This window comes from Nestor notabilis, unplaced genomic scaffold (assembly GCF_000696875.1).
Source record: "Nestor notabilis isolate BGI_N333 unplaced genomic scaffold, ASM69687v1 scaffold15774, whole genome shotgun sequence".
Taxonomy (NCBI): Eukaryota; Metazoa; Chordata; class Aves; order Psittaciformes; family Psittacidae; genus Nestor; species Nestor notabilis.
The window spans coordinates 122,849-141,924 of NW_009926188.1; the positions used below are offsets into that span (position 1 = coordinate 122,849).

At 42.2% G+C, this 19,076-nt stretch overlaps 1 protein-coding gene across 1 annotated transcript; it reads left to right on the forward strand.

Moving 5' to 3' along the window:
- Positions 1–695: 695 nt before the first annotated feature.
- Positions 696–18,271, forward strand: CCDC80 (coiled-coil domain containing 80). The gene is made up of 8 exons (XM_010013420.1): positions 696–1,298; positions 1,668–3,571; positions 7,007–7,163; positions 9,874–10,010; positions 10,630–10,778; positions 14,061–14,164; positions 15,746–15,826; positions 17,237–18,271. Exons 2-8 carry the CDS (start codon positions 1,676–1,678, stop codon positions 17,581–17,583), a joined length of 2,871 nt encoding a protein of 956 aa, XP_010011722.1. The 5' UTR covers positions 696–1,298; positions 1,668–1,675; the 3' UTR covers positions 17,584–18,271.
- The last annotated feature ends 805 nt before the right edge of the window (positions 18,272–19,076 follow it).

Consider the following 19,076-nt stretch of genomic DNA (forward strand, 5'->3'; position numbering starts at 1 on the left):
CTGTGCCAGTTTACGTCAGCTCAGTAGAATGGTGTCATTTACACCATGAAGAGAGAGCAAAGGACACGACCCTGTCTTTACCCATGTCTCTGTAGGTATGTTTGCACCTTTTCTCTTTTTTCTTCCACTGGTAGTGCACATTTGTGGGAAATAAGTACAACTCTAATTTTAGTACAATAATAAAAATCCTGATCTTTTTAAAAACATCAAATTGACAAAAAGCCATGCCCATATGATGTTTGCAGAAAAGACTATACTGACATACATGAGGACCTGAATGAGAAATTGATTGGAAAGTGAAGAGAAATTGGATTTCACTGGAGAACTCCCAGAAAGCAAACAAGGAAAAGGGGAATAGGAGGCAAAAACAATGGGGTTAAAAAATAATAACTCTTAAACACAGTGTAGTTATTGACAGTGATGCAGAAACACACTTCTCATAGGACTATTTTTTATCCATACAGTGCCAGTTTAATGGGAGGAAAGAGAAAGCTGAGGTTCAGAGCATCAGAGAGCTGGGACACGTGAAGGAAAGAGTTAAGGCTGGAGTCACCCTCTCTGAAGTGCTCTGTGATGCTGTGCAGTGTTTCAGCTCCCAGAGCCTTCCTCCTCCCTCTCTGTGTCGGAGTGGAGAGGAGGCGGGTTCTGCTGAGCTGTTAAATCCTGAGTGAAGTTTCCCCTGTTTCCAGTGGCCACTGTTGTCTGAGGCTGGTTCAGAGCAGAGCTGGGGTTACCCTGACATTTCTGGGACCACAGCCAGACAAGAAGGGAATAAGACGAGTCTTCTACCATTTGCTTTTTTTGAAGTGTGGAGAAAGGGGAAAGGGAAGCATTCTCTTTTTTTTCAGCAATACATTCCTGTGTTTTTCTTCAGCCTGGAAAATATATTAATGCTGGTGATTTCCTCTCTGGAAACAAAGGAGCTAAACGGGACTGAGGAAACAAGGAGCGGGAAGGAGGCTTGGGAAGTTTAAAAGACACAGACTTGGGAGCAGCCAGGAGTTCTCATTTCTTAAATGAAATCCCTGCCTGTGTGGGTAACCAGTACAGCAAAAAGCCAGACTTGCAGGTAAATGGAGAAGCAGAGATCCCAAAGGAAATTTCTGCTAACCTCATTCCACTTGTCAAGAAGGTGAAGAAAAAAGGAAGTTAAAAGATACACGGGGAGACGGGCAGGCTCTTGGACCTGTTGGGCTGCGTAAAGATAAATCACAGCAGCAAAGCTGTATGGCACTGGTGTCCTTTTAAAGGAAAAAGACGTGAAACCTCATCTCTGGAAGGGGAACTTCCCTGAGAGTGTAAGTCTCAAGTCAAATTCTTGGCTTTCTGCTCTACGTACCGAACCCCTTCTCCGTGCGTGTTTGCATGAGTGTATGTGAGAGCGTGAGAGAGACAGAGAGATGGATGCAGATCACGGTGTCCTTTTGGATAGACATAGTTATATTACAGAGAGATGATCTCATTTTTGCATAAAATGATGCATTTTGTGCGTTTCCAAAAATAACTCTAAACTGTATAAAGCCACCACGGTGGGACTGAGGTGTAATCAGCACTTTTAAATCACAAAATCTTGCCAGCCCATGCTTTGCCTTTTTCATCACTTGCGCAAGATATCATCATACTGTTAACATCTAACTTTTTCTCTTTCTCCTCCTCCCCTCAAGCAGATTGCACAATGAACTGGAGGCCAGCTCTCAGCTTAGCCCTGCTGTGGGCAGCATGGCTAGTGTGCAGCTCCGAGAAGACAGAAAGGCTAGCGGAGAGAGGGAGCCGTGGAGTCAGGAAAGTGCCCCTGGCTTACAGGGGTCCAAGCAGCCTCCTGAAAAGGTCTGGAGCATCCCTGACGGATTCAAGTACAAATCCCCGACACCCTGTCACCAAAAGGGATTCCTCAGGACCTCCAAAGGCACCTGCCAATCTCTTGCAAGGGGAAGCACGGTCCCAGGCGAGGGGCATGGGGACCAGAACAAGGTGGGTACAGAGACTCACAGCTGCAGCCAAATACTCCAAATCTGAGATGATTAAGGATGAAGGGATATCCTCTGCCTCACAGTCACGTGTGGCACGTTTCCCTTCAGGGTCAAGTTCCCCTAATATCCTGGCCAGCTTTGCTGGGAAAAATCGGGTGTGGGTCATTTCTGCCCCCCATGCCTCTGAGGGCTACTACCGGCTAATGATGAGCCTGCTGAAAAATGATGTTTACTGTGAACTGGCCGAGAGGCACATCCAGCAGATTGTGTTGTTCCATGAAGAAGGAGAAGAAGGGGGAAAAGTCAGAAGGATAACCAATGAAGGAAAAATCCTGGAGCAGCCACTAGATCCTGCCCTCATCCCTAAGCTCATGAGCTTTCTCAAACTGGAGAAGGGGAAATTTGGCATGGTGCTGTTGAAAAAAACTCTGCAGGTGGAGGAAAGGTACCCTTACCCTGTCAGGCTAGAGGCCATGTACGAAGTCATTGATCAGAGCCCCATCAGAAAAATTGAGAAGATGAGGCAGAAGGGCTTCATCCAGACCTGCAAAGCAGCAGGGGTAGAGGGACAAGTGGTTGAGGAAAGCAATGATGGGGGCAGCACCCAGCCTACCCCTGGTGGTGGACATGTCCAGGTGTCATCAAGGAAGGAGGAGCCAAGGAAGAGCAATAATCAGCCAACAAGGACCAAAATGGCGAGGAAACCAATGACAACCACAGTGGCCACTCCTCTGCCTACAGTAAGAACCACGACCCTCCCTCCCACCACCACAACTACCCGTGCCACCACCCGCGCAGTTACAACAGCAAGCCGGTCTACAACAACAACTACACCCATCCCCACGACACAGAGGACCTGGACCACTACGTCACATTCCACCACAGAGTACCACAGGCTTCCAGTAGCCCCCGATACCACCACACCTCGAGTCACAGCCTCTGAGGATTTCTACCCTCCTGTGTGGAAGGCAAACCGGAGGGACCGGCAGCGTGGCCATGCAGAGAAGCATCTGGCAGCCACACGGAAACCAAGCAAAGCTGCCCGCTACGACAGTTTCACAGAAGTCCCAACAGCTCCCTCAGTGCACTATACGAAGGCAAACATGGGTAGATTTAAAGATAATCGAACTCACAGAAAGGACTATAACCACAGGGACCTGAATGTCACACCAGGGCAACACAAACCAACTAAGACTAAACCACCAAAAAAGAAGGCCCAAGAAAAGATACTGAATAATGAATATGAAGATAAATATGACCCAAGCAAGCCTTCTAGTTCCCATTTAGAGGAAGAGTTTACAGCAGGAAATATTCCCCCAAAGAAAGGAAAAGAATCAAAGAAGCATGAGCGAATAGATAAACCTGAGAAGAAGAAGAAGAAGGACAGACCTGACAAGCTGCAGAAGAGTGATAAGCAGTCCAAGAAGGACAAAGCTGAGAAAAAGAGCAAGCAGGACAAAGACCGTAGTAAGAAGAACAAGAAGGGGAGCAGGACTGAGAATGAGGATTTCCCCAAGCCCAACAAGAAGCCTTTCCTACAGCCTCCCAGGAAATCGGTCACTGACCTCCTGGAATATTTTGAAGGCAAGAGGCGGCTCATTGTAAGTAACTCGTTCATCTGAATCTTATTACCTAAATGAAATCATATCTCCGTCCTAGCAAGGATATGTGGAACAGAACACTTAGGGTGGTTTTGTATATTCTTTTTTTGTGCTTTCATTTAAGAGGTAAAATTTCTAGAGTCAAACAATTATTTCCAACAGGGAAGGCTTTGCAGCCTCATCTTGGAAATCCTACATGCTATATGAACATCAGTCAGTCAGGAATTAGGCTAAAACCCTTTTCCTAGTCACTTTCACAGGCGACTATATAGCCATCAGATTGTTTTGTTCCAGTGGATATGTACATCTCAGGATCTATGTGATTATGATTATTAGTCATGACTGATAAAACAAGGGCCCAGTGTGGATTACATCCATTCATTGCTTTGGGTTACTTGCCAATGTCACCACATTTCAACATCCCTCCAGCTGGCATACCTGTTTTATATTGGTGCTGGTGTCCTAAAACTGGAAGTGGGCCAGATGGCTTGGCAGCACTAGAGCATGTCTGACTGAGGATATGCACAAAGGCATATGATGAGATGCCCCGAGGTAGGACTGTTATATTTGCTATTCCTCCTGATGGGAACTTGGCATTCAAATCTCCTAGACATCTTCAGAGATCCTGTGCAAACTTCATTTTGGTTTGTTTTTCTCTCCTGCTGTTTTTATTAACTATAACACTATAGTAAGTTTTCAAGTCTGAGAAACTGCATGGTCTGGAGTTACTTGTCCCAGGGTTTAATACTGTTGTATGTTTTTCCAACAACCTAAAACACCACTTCACCTGGGACAGGAAACCATTTTAACTGAAGTACAAATGTTTTTTCTGGCAGATGGCACATACCCTGAAAGGCACACTTTGAAAAACAGTTCTTTAAAAATATTATTGTGGGAGCTGGTTTCTTGCAATTACTCCACTGCCAGCTGGCCTGTTTCACAGTCATTGTCCAACAGTCAGTGTCACAAACGTAGCTTTTACTTTCGTGCCCATATTCCAATACAAATAGCTAAGATTTCAGCTACTGGGATCTAATTAATCATTCTGCTGATGATTCACAGTCCTGAGCAGAGGGCAACTTTCTTCTCCCTACCCCTATTCCTCCAGCTGTCAGGGATGTGCAGAGCTAGCAGTCATGTTGGAGAAAAGTCATCTCTTTGAGAAATCTGAACTTGACTGAATTTTGCAAATAATGCCTGTAAGTTACTTGTTGATTGATACTTAGCCAAATCAAAAGCTCAGAGAGAGAAACTGCACAGAAGTTTGCGATCTTTGAAATTTGGTCACGTATCTCAACATTGTGGTTTCCAAGAATATGTGTAGCATCAGGACAAATAAAAACAAATTTGAAAAAGGAGCCAAAAGCGGAGTTCACAGATGTCAGGCTGCTAATTCATTGCAGCAACACAGTCCTGGCAATTTAAAGGACAGTCTGAAATTTGAACCTTCTGGTACTAGGCTACCTCTCAGCTGGATCTCCAAGAAAAGAGTTGCACAATTTCAGGGTGTCAGGCCAAAACTCACCAAAGACAAATGGTTATGCCATGCTGCACTTCATTTTTCCAGTATCTAATACCATCCTCAGCCTTCTTGCTCTAAGTGTCTTGAAGAATAGGTTTTAGTCAGTCATTGGTAAAAGCAGTGACTGATCTCTACTATTGCTTCACCATGCACAGCACATGCGGAAACTTCTCAAGCTCCTTTGAGTACACGCACATGCCTATTTGCATCCCTCCTATCAAAATGTTCAGCTCACATAAGGTCAGTCCTTTCAGCTAGATGATCTCTTGTCATTCATGAGCCTTCAAACTACCTCTCTAGAGAATTAGCCCACACTGCTGCAGAAGGGCTCTGCCTGAATTCTTCCCCATTGCTTTGCTGTACTTTTGTCTTTCAGCTGCTTTAATAGACTGGCACCCAAGGACATTAAGTCCTCTCCCAAAAGTCTTTTGAGAGGGACATGGGGTTTAAGTCCTACATATTATTAAGGATTTCAGATTGCAGATTTCAGTGTGAATTCCAAACATCCAGAATTTTGAAGGCTATTCTGGGTCAATTTCAATTAATGACAAATATAGGACCCAGCTACAGAAACTGAAAGCAGCCCCATGCAGCAGTCCTGCACCCCATCTCTCTACAGTGGGGCTTTCACTGCACTCTTACTAGTGTTAAGAAATCTTGGCATAATGAATTTGGGGTCTTGGTTTATTTCTCTATGGTGGTGAAATGCTGACTGAAAGTTTATATATAAGACTCTATTTATACCCATGTGTATATGTATGCATATTCACATACACACATGTGCATGCAAGTACAGATAGATACAGTGTATATGCTGCCTGGATTGAAACAGTCCTGGCACAATGATTTGATTTGAAGTTTGCTTTGCCTCTTAAATATTCCCTGCTTTGTTCTACAAGGTTTGATGATGTAGATATGATTCAGACTTGACTTTGTGTTCCTGCTTATGGCCTCCGAAACTAGGGAGGACAAAACAAAACAATGGTCTGGTTTCGATCTCAGTCCTCAAATCCTTCTCATGATCCTTTTTTCATTGGAAGCATTTCTATGCAATTTAAAAGCAACGTGTTACATATTATGGCCCAGAAATAAAATCCTCTTTGTGTCTGACTTTCATTCACCTTCATGTCCCAGTGCTGCAGCCATGCCAGGGGGTCTTCGCATAAATGAGCATAAGATTTTTATAAGGCCAGAAATGCCTCTTACATTTCAGTACATTGGTGAACTGGATTTAAAGGAGTATATCATAAAAACTAGCCTCCAGGTCCTACAGACTTAAAGAGGGCAGCTAGAAAAGGATTAAACCTGTTACAGAATAAAGCGTAAGTCTGCAATTGAAGGATTCTGGTGATTATTCATGGCCTTAAATCACAAAATTTAGATCTAGATTCCAACTCCCCTTGTGTTTGAGGAATCACTGGCAGGGACTTGGTTGCAGTTCGCTGCTGACGGTTAGAATGGTTACATTGCTAGAGCTGAGGCACTCCGCTCCACCTTCTGCTGGATACTGCTGCAGCTGCCATGTTCCCAGTGCTCCCACTGTCAGTGAGTAGAGGCAATCCTAGATTCACGGCACCACTGAAAGGGCTGTTGGAGAGATCTGGCATGACAAGGGATAACAGGAGAGTACATGGTTTCCTGAAAAATCCAGTGCCATTCTTCTACCAGCACTGTGGAGAGGCATGGGAGGAGCTTGTGCCACCAGCTGGCCATGCTTCCTAAAGTTTTCCTGTTGCTGGTTGAAGACCTTTGGGTCAGTCAGGACTAAAAGTACACTCCAGAGACAGAGCTGTAAACAGCTCTACGGAAAAGAAAGCCCAGTTTGCAGACAGTGACTAGTTCTCCTTCAGTAAAATACTCATCTGCTTCATTCCTTACACTAAACAAGCTCTTTTGTCTCTGCCTCCAACCAGCTGATCACAACACCCAAGGCAGACAACACCATGTATGTACAGCAGCGAGACGAGTATCTGGAGAGCTTCTGCAAGATGGCAACGAGGAAGATCTCAGTCATTACAATTTTTGGCACCATGAACAACAGCAGCATGAAAATTGACCACTTCCAGCTAGGTTCATTTTTTTTAAAATAATTTCTTTCCATCTTGTGGGCACAATACAGACAGCAAAGGGAGAAATCTCCCCAGCTTGGGTCAAGATCTAAGCAAGATCATTTGTTGTGATTCAGCTGTACTTTCAAACCTATTCCTCCTCCTTCCATGATAACTACCTCCCTTTTGTATTTACGTAAGTGTCTCTGGTATTTTCCATGTTTAGGCTTCCAGTGATGTAATTTGAGCACCTTTAGCTTTCTTTGTGGGAACTGTTAAAGCCAGTAAAACAGTGAAACAGTGAAAAGGCAGAAAAACATGATGAGGGCATGGGACAGAAAGAAATTAGGCTCAGCTCTACCAATATGTTGAATACCATCATCACTAACTGAATGGCTACCCTATTATGATGCCCCCTGCCCTTACTTTTTACAAGACATCAGCCACGGATGGCTAGATACTGGCTAGCACAATCTAAACACTGCTTAAAGAAACTGGCTGTTGTCATGAAGGAGAGGTGATTGAGGGCAGGAAATGCTGAAGGGAACTATTTAAGATTATATTCAAAACTTGGCCCAAATTAATTCTGGTTTGAAGTTCACTATCATTATCTCCCCACTCTGCCATATAACATTTTCTCTTGCCTTTGCACTCCTCACAATACCATGGCAAGACCTTAATTTTTAAGGGGCACACACTGGTTAAAGCCAGTTCAGAGAGAAGCATGCCAGTTAGACCCCTTGCTGTGAATTCCCTTCCTTCCTAGGATCAGCTTTCCTAGGCTTAAGAGATAATTTTGATGTCCACAAAGTGAGCATTCTCCTCCACAGCAAGGGGAGGTCCAGGTGCATTTTCCCCTTTGTACTGGTAAATAGATATTAATTTATAAGATTTCAACCATAGCCTTTAGGTAGGGACAACCTTACAAATTTGCACCTGCATACCTGATATTACAAGGTTTACCATTCAAAGTCCTCCTCCCTCTCTTTACCCATAAAACTAGATACTCATCAGTGTGACTGCTTATTGCTGGCTATTGTAAAGAGGTTCATTTTATTGAAGCCAGAAGTTTTGGACTATAAATCAGACTATGCAGGATTTGCAAAGTAGCTCATTCAGCCATATTTAGTATCACCTTCTTTACATACAGAGTTTCTATATAGATGTGTGACACTGGGCATCTCTTAGGCAGCTTTGAAACAAGTGGTGTCAGTGTTCAGGTCCAGGGAAGCACCCACCAAAGCCAGTGAGAACCTTTCCTTTTGTAACAGTAGGATTTGGGCAGACCTCAGTCCCAGTCCAGCAAACCACTTAAGCTTAGGTGTCTCTTGAATCGTGTAAACATCTCATTGCTGTCTGTGTCTAAAGGTTAACACTACTGTGAATGCTTCAGGGGATGAAGGCATAGAAATAGTATAAAAGTTGCTAGTTTTGCTTATAAATCCACCACTTTCCTCTGGAAGTTCATCTGGTTTTACCAGACCCTGGAAAGAGATGTGAGCTGGAACAGAAAGCTCAGGACCACACCAGCTCCAGGGTATTTCAGGTCTGGCATAAAACAGGCCAGAAAATCCCAGACTTACATCTGGCTTCCAGCCATGCCTCTACTACACTCAGAGAGAGAGCACCTAGCGGGCATTGGGAGTCTTGTGTCCCTGAGTGACAGTGAGTCACAAATCCTGCCAGACTGTCCATTTGTGCACCTCTTTGACAAATCAGGAGCAGCACAGGATTTTCCACATCAAGCCAAGGTTACTCAAGGTCACTTTTTGTGTACCAAGATCCATCTGCCTGCCAGTGGACTGTTTAGGATTATATTTAGCTCCAGTCTGGCTAATAAGCAGACATTCACTCTGACATAGACCATACTCTTTCAGCCTGTTCCAAACTTAATCTACACCCAAACTTTTCCCAAACCACACAACTGTATATAACAGCTGCATTCTCACAGGAGAAATTAACTTCTTGAAGCAAAGCAGGAGACTTAGAAGGCTATAACTTAAACCTTACATGAAGTTCACCTTACATTTTTTTAACAAAACACCAAATTCTGTCAGGGTGTTAGAATAGGAAATAAACACCAGCAAGCTGATGGAGGAGGAGGAGGGCCACAGCAAGGTACATACAGAAAGCTGAAGAGCTAGGACTGTAGTATCCAAGACACATGAAACAGTTTCTAGTTTCTTGTAGTTACTAAACCTCCCACGCAATTTTTTAAGACTGTCCAGGTTAACTCCAGTATCCTGGCCAACCTCAAGCTGTTCTAGCTATATTTTACTGGCCCAAATTCTCTATGCTGTTTCACTCGGATATGGTATTTTCCAGCCGCTGTCCTACATTGTTTCTATTTTCTATCCCAGAAATGGCTGCATTTCAGAAGCTGGTGAAATTATTAGTACATGCATATATGTGCATAAGCATATCGACAACAAACAAAAAAAAATCTAAAAGATCTTTCCAGGAAAGAGCACCAGGATTTTTCAAAATCAAGTAGAAAGATTGAATACTGAAGTGCACATGCCCCAGGATAGACTGCTTAAAAGAATACTAAGACTGAAAACTGGACAGATAAAAGCCATAGCGTCATACTGATGGTTTTTTAATATCTCACCTGTGCAGCTGGAAGAAGACTTCTGGGAAACAAATTTTCCCCTTTCTTTGAAGGTGAAATTAAAGGCAGAGTGCTGTGTGATTCCATGACTATTTTTATTTCTCCTTTGTCTCACATTAAGATAATGAAAAGCCCATGAAAGTGATAGAGGATGAAGATCTCGTGGACCAGCAGCTCATCAGTGAGTTAAGGAAAGAGTATGGGATGACCTACAATGACTTCTTCATGGTACTGACAGACACTGATATGAAGGTCAAGGTGAGGTTGTTAACTCGTTGAAAGAAAAGGCATTGGAAAAACAGGAAAGAAATTGAAAAAACTTAGGAAATTACACTACAGGCTTGTATGTAAGGCATGTAAGAGGCTGATGCAGGACTTGGTCATTGCTGGAGGACAGGAAAAGGGCAGTAAGAGAATTTTTCAGGAATTAGGTAGTTATCTTTGGTTTCTGCAATTAGGGGACTTCAGGAATTGTGGCTTTCTGCTAGTGTCTAAGGTGGCCTCCCCACAGGCAGGGGTTTTATTGTAGTACCTGGTATTCTAAAACACACAGTTTGACCTCTCATCAGGATTACAGCATATTGTATATGGACAATGCTCTTGTTGAACTGGCTTACAAAAGAGCATAATGACAATTTGTTGCCTGCAATGGCCTGGCTTTATCACATTGGGAAAATACTGAAAATATGTCATTTCCAAAGAGCAATCTGACTGCAAAACTAATACTATTTTCCATGGTTTCTAATCTGTTTTAAGTCTTGTTACCCGTATGTAAACAGGAATACTTGGATCTCTATATATCCTACACTGTTGTGATACATGCAGAAAGACTCCCAATATGTGCATTCTTTCATCCACCTGTTCTTTTTTCTTACAGCAATATTATGAAGTACCTATAGCAATGAAATCCGTGTTTGATTTGATTGACACCTTCCAATCACGAATTAAAGACATGGAAAGACAGAAAAAAGAGGGCATTGTCTGCAAAGAAGATAAGAAGCAATCCCTTGAGAGCTTCTTATCCAGGTATTGTCTTCTGTTCTTATCTGCTGCTAGTTCTAATGATTATTGTCTCATTGGAAAAATACCCATCCAACTATTTCTGTGATTTTTAATATAGATTCCTCAGTACGTAGAGTGCTTAACAAATGCAGAGATGTAGCCATACCTGAATGCTTGTATAGAGCACTAGAAGTCAGGATGCATGCATTGCTTCTTTGGACACTAATTTTCTGTACCTCAGTTCGCCCATAATGACATGGAGATAATAACACTGATTTGCATTAGAATTGCAAATAAGGATTAATTCACAGATGTTAACTCAGTGTTTTAAATGTATGAAGCACAGTGTTTATGTGTTTTAATCATCAACATCACAATCTCATTAATCCCATTCTAATCCTTTCCATGTAGCTCAAATCAGTAATTAATTCTCTGTAACTTTCTTCTTATCCTACTTGAGATAACAGTAGGTCTTTGCCAGTATTAGTCATGCATATTACTAAAGGTCTTGCACAAGTCTCTTGCAAAATATTTCAGAGACCTTCTGCAGAAAGACAGTTTTGCTTATGCAATAGCTATATGCTGTGTTACTGCTCTACCTGCAAGACCTGAATTCCAGGCAATAAACATGTCTGGACTGTGGGAATTCAGATCCACAGAAGACCTGTGCAACTATCTCTCTATCACAGGATAACTTATGTGAAATTAGGGCTACCCCATCACTCTAGGTTTTACCTGTTACTACTGCATCCTCCTCACCTACTATCAGAATCCACGGGAACACACTGTTAATGTCAAATAGCTATAAAAATAACTGAGGCGGTGTGATGGATTATAACTTGAGGAGGAAAAAAGCAACACGGAAATGAATAGGCTCTTGGTTCATAAACATTTTAAAATTCAATGGCCATTTCAACAGAAAGAGAACCTTTAACAAGATCCACCTCACCACCTCCTGTTTAGGTCTCAGTGATTCATCGTCAAGACCATGAAGAAGAACCACAGTTTAGAAACAGCTAACCAACACAAGAAAGAGCTTGTATGCTGGAAAGTGACAGGCTCCAAATCCTACTTTTCCTGGAATCAGCCCTAGTAATAAACACACATTAGAAAAATAGGCAGGAAAAATGCAGAATGTTGTACCTCTAAACATATCTGCTGCTTCACAGAATGCATTTGTCATCTGAGCAAGGAGGATCAGGCTTTAAATACTGGGTGGACTTCACTAGCCATGTTAACTGGTCAGATTCCCTGCAAAAGTCATTCCAGCTTTGTCCATGATTATGTTCCCAGCTGAGCAAGAGTCTTGGCATCACCTCCCTGGTGTTGCTCATTGGGGACGTCAGTTACAATAATGCAAATATTGTTCTTAACAAGTCTGGCTGGAGTGAGAGGAGACCATGCGAGCCAGAGCTGGCTTGAGTACTGCTTAAAAGCTGCATGTATCAGCAAGAGATCCTTGCGTTTGAGTGAGGGGAGTTGCCCTGTAACACCAAGACACTGGCTGCACTACTCTCTGGGCTCATAAACAAGAATGGGATACAAAATAGGTAGAAAAGGAAGAAAGGATGCACACAGGGAAAGGCCTGGCAGATCTGTCAAGACAGAATTGTTGGCCTGTGGCTTCCGAGATCAGAAATAAGGCATAAATGTATACATTAGTGTTGCTGAACTAACAGCTGTGAAGGACCAACTGAACTAATTTCTCAGTAAGATGTAGCCCCTGACAAGCACACCAATTATAGGGATTGCCTGGTGCAGGGGGATAAACAGCTTGAGTGGCTTTCAACCCTTCTCAGCTCTGTGCATCTCCAAAGGAGATACTCAAAAATCCATAAAGTGATTAAGAGTATCTTAAAGCAGCTCACAGATATGATTCCATCCTGATTTATGCCCTGGAAAAAGTACAATCCACTGTTTATATTCTCAGTTATTGTTTCATAGAATCACAGAATGGTTTGGGTTGGAAAGGACCTTAAAGATACAACCCCCTGCCATGGGCAGGGACATCTTCCACTCGACCAGTAGCCAGGTGCTATAGAAAATATCCTAAGATGATTTTTTTATGTATTTTCAGAATAACAACATGAAATTTCCCCCGTTTCCGCATGTCATGTATTTGATTCTTAATGCTTATCACTCCTATTCACATAACTGTATACACACACCTATGTCTCTTTGATGTTCCTCCAGGGTAAGATTAAAATGAGGGAGCTTTGCTTTTCAAGGATTTACTGATTTAATTATAAAAATACATGCAGTACCAACGAGTCATCAAGACAAAGAAATCAGCATCCCCTACTCTTTCAGCAACTTCTGTGAGCATGTCCACCATATTTTCTGCTTCTCTCAAATAGAACAGAATTGACCCTTTGCATTAGCCTTTATTTTCAGATCTTCAATTGGTTCTGCAGAAAGGCAGGCTATTATTGTAACAAAGTAACATCTGCATCCATTTAAAAGATCATTTCCTGATATAAAAATATCCCTGCAGCTTTGCAAATTCCTATAAATCTGATTTATTTGTTTAGTGGAGAAGTACCTTTATTCAGAAATAAGGAGTTGCTTGGAGAGTATTAAAAACCCCTGTAGTTAGAATTTTGCAAGGTTTCAAATGTCCTTATGGCATTGCCTTTCCTTGAGAGGACAAATGAAAGTTCTCCATGTGCAAAAGTTTGGTTAGATGGGGCATTCCATATTAAAGAAATATCCAAGATTTATCTTATTGCCCCATGCATGCCTCATATAGCCACAGGCTCACACAACCACACTCTTACAAACAAGCTCAGATTTAAAACCATGTTAGAGGTATTTTGACTGAGTGTGGTGTAGAAGAAAAAGAGGTCAGTGAATATTTACACAGAAGTATGAGTTATGTCTGAAATGAAGATACACCCTAATTCTCAGACAGGCCCTGGACTGCAAAGTAACTGTGCAGTTCCAGTAGTGGTGAATGACGTAAAAGCTAAAAGTTTAGTGAGGAATTCTACAGTAATCTTTCTTTCTCTTGAGTATACACTTCTCAGCATTATTGTAACTACTGAAGGGGCCTTTGAGCAAAGATCATAAAGCTTTGCAGTGTTTGTTTGATGAAGCAGCAGATGTTTGACAGTTTGAGAGCTGTAAAATTCAAAATAGGCTTTATCCTCTCCCGGTGATGGACAGAACTGGGAAGATCTCCCATCCAGCTGTTACTTAGAAGTTGTGAGAGGAATGACATACTTCAGCCTACAGAGAACAAAAATGCTGACAGGACTTGGGTCACATGTTATCACTGTGCACTGCCACACTCTCTCCTCTTCTCAGGTTCCGATGGAGAAGGCGGCTGGTGGTGATCTCTGCTCCCAGTGATGAGGACTGGGCTTATTCCCAGCAGCTTGCTGCTCTCAGTGGACAAGCCTGCAATTTTGGTGAGTCAAAAGAAATTACACCCTTGCTCCCCAAAACCACATCCTTCCTGGTGATGCTAAGTATTCCTTTGCTCAAGTCTGAACCTAGACAGTCTAAGGAGTCTGACAATTGAAAAGTTTGCTGTAGCTACTCCACATCCAAATGGAAAAGACTGTGCTAAGCAAGTAGCACAGCACACCCCCTGACAGCTAAGGCAGCTAAATTGTTCCCTGAAATCATTTGTGTGAGGCAGAAAAGGTTAGCACTCCACAGCTTCCCTCCAGGCTTGTGCTTCAGGAGCGCGATAACATTTTCTTACTGCACAAATTAACACCTAAGTACAATGCTTCGGGAAGGGCAGATTCTCTACACCCAGCTCAGAACCAGGTCAGGTATCAGGGAGATGAATGGACATTAGGGTTTGGTTTGAGTTTTTTTTCCTTCCTGCTCCATTGCCAAAACCTGTAACAATAGTATCCAAAAAGGACACTCCCAGCCCCCTAACTAGGTATTTGTCAACTACATAGTCAGTGGAGAGGGATGGGATCTTCCAGGAGGGAATTAAAAGCACTCTTCTGCCTTTCCATTACAAAAGCCATAGAGACTTACTCCTAAACTTAGGTTCCTGGCAATGCAAATACCATACAGGGCCTTAGACTTAACTCCTACAACAGAATAAACCAGGTCCCATTCAAAAGCTGCTGTTTCAACACATTTCCGTTATGCTTGGAGATCTGCACAGTATCACTGTTTATTCATAACCACCTGGCTTTCATTCAAAGGATCAGCATCATCTCACTTGGTAGCTACCAAAGTAAACTGTGACATGGACCACTGCAAAATGGAATGTAACCAAAACAGTTAATTCCCCCCACTTTTTGTTAGGGACAGCTTGAAGGAGATCCAGTGAGTTCCTAAAGCATTTGTCCTCAGTGGGTGTTTTAACTAAGTGATATGTTTCCAAGCATCTTACCTCCAAGTTGTAAAAACAGTTACATCAAAGATTTTGTAGATAGATTCACTTTACACAAACACTAAGGCCTTTCTTCAAAGCCGAGGCAACAGCCGAAGCCTCTGCCCCAGACAAATGAAAGAAGTGAATGCCTATCATAAGCCATTCCCCACAATCGTTTAGAATTTAACTGTGATAGGTTACATTGCCCCTAAATACTTTGATGCTGTGTAGATGACAAGTAAGAGCTTCGAACAAAACAGTGCAGAAACATTCTGAATTTGAGGAATGGCCTCTACAAATTCACCAGTGTGCCTGATGCTTGCATCCCTATTCTACAGAACCACACCAAATGCTGTTCTCCTTGGGACACTAGCAACAGCTTTTATGCAACTGATTTACTTGACACACTAGCTTATCCCCATGTTTGAGACAAGTGATGCGACTAGCAGAGATTCCACAGAAATCAGTAACTCTTCCACCTAGAGGGCTGGCTGAGACCGGGTCCTAACAGCATACACAGACCTGGCTTATTAAACTGAAATCTGCCCCAGAATGAGCAGAAAGACCTGGTCTGACCCCAAACCTCCTTCATTTCCTCCACAGGTCTGCGTCATATAACTCCAAACCTCCTTCATTTCCTCCACAGGTCTGCGTCATATAACTATACTCAAATTGCTAGGACTTGGAGAAGATATTGGAGGTGTCTTAGAGTTGTATCCAATTAATGGTAAGTAACTGTTTCCAATTTCTTCAGTACTGCCCACAATGGACATTACATAGAGTTTCTTTGCTGTAATTTCTTTAGAGGGATGGATATGACTATGTTTTTCTCTTTTGTTTCATTTCTTTCAAGAAACAAGACACACAAAAGCAAACAAAAGGCTTTCTTGGTGTTCCTGTGCTAAACATTATATAACTTCTTCAGGACACAAAAGCCCAAATATCATTTGGAAGTCATCTCACATTTTTTTTATCCCACCCAAACACACAGGCCCAAGTACACTCCTCTGCCTGCCTTGCTGTCACAGATGAAGAGATGTCTATGCCTCTTACATGTGCAAGAGTTTGCAGGGCTAACAGAACACCATCTCAGCAGATTCTCTTATGTGGGTCCCTCATTCATCTTTATTGAATGGTTTGGGGTGGAAAGGACCTTTTAAAGATCACCTAGTCCAACCCTGCTGCCATAGACAGCTTTCCCTAGATTTCACTAGATTAGGTTGCTCTAAGCCATGTCCAACCTGGCCTTAAACATTTTGAGGGATGGACCATACACAGCTTCTCTGGGCAACCTGTTCCCATGTTGCACCACCCTCATCCTGAAAAACCTCTTCCTTATATCTAAATCTACCATCTTTCAGTTTAAAACCATTACCCCTTGTCCTGTCTCTATGGGTCCTGGTAAAAAGTCTTTCTCCATTTTTTTATAAGCCCCCTATAAGTATTCTATTTGCTCTCTGAAGGCTACTTCAGGTAGCTATTCTTAGGACACCTCACTGTCAGGGTACATTTCAAATGTTGCTACTTAAGCTCAACAACTGTCTCCATCAGTGGAAGAACAAAGATAGCTGATTTATCCCATCCCCATTCTGACTGCTCTGTAACATGAAAGCATGCTAGTCTTTCTAGCTTGCTGGCCTCCTTCAGAGAGCCTCAACAAGTTTGTAAGGCATGTGCTACTTTGTAAGAGTTCTGCTGCAAAGCCAACTCTGTGCCTGTTGCCATTAAATGACCCAGCAAGTTCATCCTGTGATTTTTAATGCTATCATACTTACTTCTTGTGATTTCTTTCACTGAGACTGTTTTTCACATATGCCTTGTGCATTATGTGAACCGGTGACCCAAGCTGCATAGAAGCCAGAAAGATGCATGTGTGATGGGTGACAAAAAGGTGTGCTACACTTCAGTAGCTTCAGCCTACGGAATGAAGACAAGTTCACTAAACCTAACAAAACTGTTAAAATACATCTTTAGTTTACACTAGAGCTGTTTCATTTTGGAAGCAGGAAATCCCGAAGTTGTAAATGACAAAAATCTTACATTGCCAACTATTGGCCTGCATCCTATCTCATGTTGCTAACAAACATCATCACTGCCCAATCAAAATATCAATGCTTCTTTTGTGATTACTTTCTAGGAAGCTCTACTGTAGACCGAGAAGATATCCCAGCTAATTTGGTGAAAGACATTAGAAATTATTTCCAAATTAGCCCAGAATATTTCTCCATGCTTCTAGTTGGGAAAGATGGAAACGTCAAATCCTGGTATCCTTCTCCAATGTGGTCTATGGCAATTGTGTATGATCTGATTGATTCCATGCAGCTTCGTCGACAGGAAATGACAATTCAGCAATCACTTGGCATGCAGTGCCCAGATGATGAGTATGGTGGGTATGGTTACCATAGCTATCACCAGGGATACCAGGAAGGTTACCAAGACGACTACCGTCACCATGGAAGTTACCACCATGGATATCCATACTGAAAAGCTCAACTTAGCCTCCGATTGCCCTGTGTCTGTCTTCTAATAGCTATTCAAGCAACAGGTGGCCAGTTGCAGAAAGTCCCAGGCCACCTAGATATCCCTGCCTCATTCTTCCACTGTTCAACCAAGGGACTTTGGTCATTTGTCTTCTCAAAAATGCAGAAGCCTTTACAGTGAAGCAATTCAAACCAGTAGTACTGAAGCTTTAAACAATAAAGACTCCTTTATGTTTTCAAACTTTTATAAACAAAAGGCATCAGCAGGTGCCGTCTGTACTAAAACCAAACAAAAAAACCACCACAGCCCCAGTCCATGGACACTACTGTAGGGCAGGACATGAACTGTCCAACAAATTTTGTAATGCTTTTGTTGGTATTTTTTCTACGGAGAAAAAAAAAAAAAGTGTATTTATTGGAAAGTGAGACTGCATTGTGCTCATGAAAAGAAGCAAAGAATCACACTTCAGGACTTTCCCAGAAAAGGAAAATTTAAGAAGGAAGCATGCGGCAGGCTCTTTAATAGCAATAATAATAATAAAATCCTTTTGAAGTACCTTATCTAAAAGACAGCATTCCTCCTGTGGTGCGTTATCATTGTAATTAGCTGACTTTATCAATGAAAATGTGAATTTACGGCTATGGCAGGATTTGTTCTAATACAATACAATGTAAAGTTCTTAACTACAAAGCTTGCTTTATGGCCATTTATTCTTTTAATTGGGATCCCTGATCTCTTAGGTCCTGCCCACCTGACAGTTAAATCCAAGTTAATGAGAGCTAAGTGAAAACACCAACCATAGTTAGCATTGCCTGAAATACATAAAATTGAAAAGCAATATTTTCATCAGAAAAATAGGAAAAAAATTCTTATTCATGTATATTTTAAATGAGTTGTAACAAGCTCTCTATAATGTTTTTAATTAAACTCTTGCTCTAAATTTCAAATTTCCTTCTACCTTTTCTTCTCATACCCTCCCCATGGTAAAAAATATCTAGACTAAATGTTTATAAAACTATTTGGGAATAACTTAACCAGTTCTATTTCTGCCACACTTTCTGAAATGGTTTTCTTCTCCCTTCTCATTGGAAGAGTGCCCTTTGGGCATCTGATCTGTTGCACTACCCTGCTCCTACTGAAATCAGTGGTGGGAATAGCATGCACAGCCATGCTTTCAACACCATTTGGATTAGATTTCTAAACATTTAAGACCCAGTATAAAGATTCAGCCTCCATAGTAGCACACTGGTCACTTCTAATGTTGAAAGCATGCCCGACCAGTCACGTTTCTTTTTATAAACTGTGACATGAGTGAGTGCACATGCCACATACAGATACATGCAACAGGGCACTCTTACTAGGTTTTGTCACCACATCAGTAGCACAGGAATAGGGAGAAGCTACTGCTCTAAGCTGGTCAGACCATGCCCCACGGTTTGAGTTCAGCATTTTCCTGACTTCCCCCCCCCCTCACCCCCTACACACACACAGCAGAC